Source organism: Monopterus albus, unplaced genomic scaffold (assembly GCF_001952655.1).
Source record: "Monopterus albus unplaced genomic scaffold, M_albus_1.0 scaffold1863.1, whole genome shotgun sequence".
Taxonomy (NCBI): domain Eukaryota; kingdom Metazoa; phylum Chordata; class Actinopteri; order Synbranchiformes; family Synbranchidae; genus Monopterus; species Monopterus albus.
The window spans coordinates 1-1,006 of NW_018129738.1; the positions used below are offsets into that span (position 1 = coordinate 1).

Here is a 1,006-nt window from a genome sequence, read left to right on the forward strand (position 1 = left end):
AGAGGTCAGAGACCAACTACAGGACGTTCTGAGGGAGACATCAACAAATGTCTCACTGACACTGACTGAAGTGGATGTTTTACTGTCAACAGCAGAGCCCAAGACCAGATATGGATTCTTAAGATATTCATGTGAAATCACACTGGATCCAAACACAGCAAACACACAACTGTTATTATCTGAGGGAAACAGAAAAGCAGCATTAATGAAAAAACAACAGTCTCATTCTAGTCACCCAGACAGATTCACTGATAAGTGTCAGGTCCTGAGTAGAGAGAGTCTGACTGGACGTTGTTACTGGGAGGTGGAGTGGACAGGGAGAAGAGTTAGTGTAGCAGTCGCATACAAGGATATCAGGAGAAGAGGGGGCTCAAATGAAAATCGATTTGGATACAATGACAAATCTTGGGCATTATATTGTGATCAAGACAGTTATAATTTTTGGTACAACAACATCAAAACGCCCGTCTCAGGTCCTCAAACCTCCAGACTTGGAGTGTACCTGGATCACACAGCAGGTATTCTGTCCTTCTACAGCATCTCTGGAACCATGACTCTCCTCCACAGAGTCCAGACCACATTCACTCAGCCTCTCTATGCTGGACTTCGGTTTTATGGTGCAGTCTTACCTTTTCTTTATGAAAACACTGCTGAGTTCATTAAACTCAAATAGACAAAAGTGACGTCAGATGCAGTTTGTTAAAATCTTTATTTTAAAGCTAAAACTTCTTAGTTTTCCATGTTTGTTGCTTGGAGCCTAAACTGACATCTGTCCAGATGAAAATGTAAACTTCTCTGTGCTCTAAATGTTGGAGGAATATTTGCATTGATGTGTTTGTGTGTTGTTGTGTCTCCTCCAGAGAAATCACCAGACTTTCCTTTATCACTGAGGTTTTGTTCTCACACTTTGTCCATGTGTAAAGAAATCTATAATGACACTGACATGTGTTTGTGTGGCAGACCAGATGTTGTTGTTGTCCACATCTATGGACCAATGAGGTGTGTG

The 1,006-nt window shown here is 41.5% G+C and overlaps 1 protein-coding gene across 1 annotated transcript; it reads left to right on the forward strand.

The window, feature by feature from the left end:
• Positions 1-7: 7 nt before the first annotated feature.
• LOC109953890 (tripartite motif-containing protein 16-like) lies at positions 8-673 on the forward strand (the record flags this gene model as incomplete). The annotated part of the gene is made up of 1 exon (XM_020589332.1): positions 8-673. A coding segment is annotated over one exon (666 nt), but the record flags the coding sequence as incomplete, so codon positions are not given.
• Positions 674-1,006: the final 333 nt, after the last annotated feature.